This window comes from Danaus plexippus, unplaced genomic scaffold, assembly GCF_018135715.1.
Source record: "Danaus plexippus unplaced genomic scaffold, MEX_DaPlex mxdp_54, whole genome shotgun sequence".
Classification (NCBI taxonomy): domain Eukaryota; kingdom Metazoa; phylum Arthropoda; class Insecta; order Lepidoptera; family Nymphalidae; genus Danaus; species Danaus plexippus.
In genome coordinates, this window is record NW_026869874.1 from 2,340 (window position 1) to 5,794 (window position 3,455).

A 3,455-nucleotide genomic window follows, 5' to 3' on the forward strand; every position below is an offset into this window, starting at 1 on the left:
ACAGGACGGAGTTGCGCGAAGGCTGCTCTTGATTTGGCGATTCTCAAAGCGATGTCCTCTTCGGCACCTCCACTCTCCGATACTATGCTTCCTAGGTAGGTGTATTTGTGGATTTTTTCTATAGCCTCTGTGCCAATGAGCAACGGCAGAGAGGTTGTTGCTCCGCACCTCATCTCCTGGGTCTTTCGCGTGTTTATTTTTAGCCCCATCTCTAATGCTTCTCGTCGTAGGTCGTCCAGTTTGGTTTGCATGTTGGCGTGTGTATGGCTCAGCAGGCATAGGTCATCGGCATAGTCCAAATCTTCCAAAGTGCTGGACAGTCCCCATTCTATGCCGCGGCGCTTGCTTTTCGTCACTTTCTGCATGATACCATCCAGAACGACAAGGAAGAGAATAGGAGAAAGGAGACACCCCTGGCGAACACCTGCATTGACTGGTATGTCCTCCGACAAAAGACCGTTGTGAATTACTTTACAGGAATATTTCCTGTAGAGGGCTTTTATCAGGTTGATTATTTTGTCGGGGACTCCAACTTCACGTAAACGTTCCCAGATACCTGTCCATCTCAGCGTGTCGAAAGCTTTTTCGAAATCCACAAAGGTCAAATACATTTCCCTCTGCCATTCTGATGCTTGTTCGAGGATTATGCGTAAGGTAATAATCTGGTCGGTGCACGATCTGTTGGGTCGGAATCCAGCCTGTTCTCTGCGAAGGAGAGGTTCAATGGCCCTCGATAGTCTGTCTAGGATAATCTTGCACAGCACTTTAGACGGAGTAGAAAGCAAGGTAATGCCTCTCCAGTTGGCGCATTCACTGAGATCTCCCTTCTTAGGCACGGTGATGAGAAGCCCTTTAGTCCAGTCATCCGGTAACTCCTCGGCTGACCAAATGTTCCGCAGAAGAGGTGTTAGCGCGTTCGCAGCGGTAGGTATATCTGCTTTTAGCATTTCCGCCGTGATGAGGTCGTATCCAGGAGCTTTACCGTTCTTAAGCGACTGGATGGCTTTCACTACTTCCTCTTCAGTGGGGGAGACTCGTCGATATCGAGGCTTACAGCGGGCAGGTTGGCAGCTGTGGTTGGTGTTATGGGGCTATTTGAGACTTGGAAAATTTCCTCAAAATGTTCACGCCACCGTTGGAGCTGTCCCTCCGATGTAGCAATCAGTTCACCCCTTTTGTCCTTCAGGGGCTTCTTCTTCAAGGCCCGTTTTCCGGTCAAGATCCTCGTCGCCTTGTACATCTCTCTGAGATTACCGGAGTTGGCAGCGCGTTGGGCGCAATCCGCCACATTTTCCGCCCACACTCGCCGATCGTGGCGAGCACTGCGGTATATGGATTTGCGTATGCGCCTATATTGCACCCTCAGGTCTTCGCGCACTGCCTCATCGATAGTTGCCAGAATTTGAAGGTGAGACTTGCGCCTCTCCTCAATGAGATTCCAAGTTCTCTGTGACATCCAGTCCTCGCGTCCATGGCGTTTGTAACCAAGAACGACGGAGCTGGTCTCTGTGTAGGCCATTTTGATGTAGTTCCACTCCGCGTTGACAGATGAATGGTCCGCTTCAAGGGCGGAGAAGCGATTTCGTAGTGATAACCTAAAGGCCTCACCTACGACTGGGTCCTGTAGTTTGTTGATCTCAAATCGTTTCCCAACCTTGGTAGTGGTGTTTGTGGGCCGAGCTACAGCTACTTTGAGTCGTACCTTGGCAACTAGAAGGTGGTGATCGCTATCGATATCCGCGCCACGACGGTTGCGGACATCAAGCAGTGATGAGCGCCATTTGGCGCTGATAGCAAGGTGGTCGATTTGATTCTTGGTGACTCCATCGGGTGAATTCCAAGTGTACTTGTGGTGATCACCATGTATAAATAATGTCCCCCCGATGGTAAGATCGTTGTCCTGGCAGAACTCCAGGAATCTCTCTCCATTATCGTTGCGGCCTCCCAGCCCGTGTGTGCCCATGTGTCTTTGACAGCCGACGTTTTCCGTGCCAACCTTGGCATTCAGGTCCCCCATGACGATCACTATGTCTTGTTTGCGAATGTTCTTTATAGTCAGATTGAGTGCACTATAGAAATCGTCCTTGTCCTCCTCTGACGCCAAGTTTGTAGGCGCGTAACACTGAATGACGGTTATCTTGCGGGCCCTACTGTTAAACCGAGCTGTGATGATTCGCTCTGAGATAGGTTTCCAGTCCAGGAGGCTCTTCTTCGCGGTGTCAGAAAGGAGGAATCCAACTCCGTTCTCACGTGCTCCTTCTTCGTCTTCCTTCCCTGAGTAAAGAAATGTAAGGCCTCCAGACATTCGTAATTCTCCAAATCCGTTTCTGCGCACTTCGCTGAGACCAAGTATCTGCAGCTTGTATCTTAGCATTTCTGCTCCTGCTTGAGCTAGTCGGCTATCCTCGCTCAGCGTTCGTACGTTCCAGCAAGCAATTCGTGTCCGTATTTTCATGCCAAATGTCTTCGTAGTTTGATCGGTCCGGTTTTGTACTGTGTTGGTTTCGCTAATCTTTTTGGATTTAGGTAAGCGAGTGATTAGCCCACTATACCCTAGCTCACTGGTGGGGCTGCCACCTTAGAGCCAGTGAGCGTGCTCGATTTTGTCACGGGTTTCCTCCCTGGTGAGTAGGTTCTGTTTTGAGGCGCAGAATATTCGCCTTTCGCCCTGTACCCTCAGCTCAGCTGCATCCTATGGTAGCGGTCACGCGTCTGCGCGGTTACAGCAGTTCCCAGAGGGCCGACGGGGACGTGGGTAACTCGGACTTGCTAGGGCTCTGCGTTAGAAAGGTGTTCCGCTACTAACACTGCAGATAGTTTTCTTGGCATTTTGTAGGTAATACTGTCCTCACCAACAGTGATTCCCACCAAGACTTTACCCTGCCTTCCCCCCCCCCCCCCACATCATATCGTGCTTTAATGAATTAAATGAATGTTGACACTCGTCACTCCAATGAAATTGTACATTTTTACGGCATAATTTATTTAAATAAAAAGCTTTCTCTGCAAAATTTCGAATAAGTTTATGATAAAAGTTCGCGAATGCTACAAGGCGTTTTACCTCGTCTGTATTAGTAGGAATAGGATAATTTTGTAAGACTTTGATTTTATCAGGATCCGGTAAAACACCATCTCCAGATACAACATGACCCAAATACAGTAATTCCTTTTTTAAAAATGTACACTTATCGGGGTTTTAAATTAACTTGTTTTAATCGTTCAAATACTTCCGTTAAATTTTTATTGTGATCTGCTAAATTTCTACCAAAAATTATGATGTCATCAAGGTAAATAAAACATTTTTCAAATGTTAAGCCTGCCATAGCCATATTCATCAATCTAGAGAAAGAGCTGGGACTGGTTTTAAGACCCATTGGCATTCTAGTCATCTGGTATTGACCAGAACAGAATGCTGTATACCTACGGCTATTTGGATCTAATTCTACATTATAGAA

General features: G+C 47.7%; 1 protein-coding gene across 1 annotated transcript; it reads right to left on the reverse strand.

Moving 5' to 3' along the window:
* Positions 1-1,009: 1,009 nt before the first annotated feature.
* On the reverse strand, positions 1,010-2,374 carry LOC116765812 (craniofacial development protein 2-like). The gene has a single exon (XM_032655405.2). The coding sequence runs from the start codon at positions 2,372-2,374 to the stop codon at positions 1,010-1,012; it is 1,365 nt and encodes a 454-aa protein (XP_032511296.2).
* Positions 2,375-3,455: the final 1,081 nt, after the last annotated feature.

Excerpts from the sequence above, each read along its gene's own strand:
- LOC116765812 (XM_032655405.2), bottom strand. The coding sequence starts at position 2,374 with ATGCTAAGATACAAGCTGCAGATACTTGGTCTCAGCGAAGTGCGCAGA.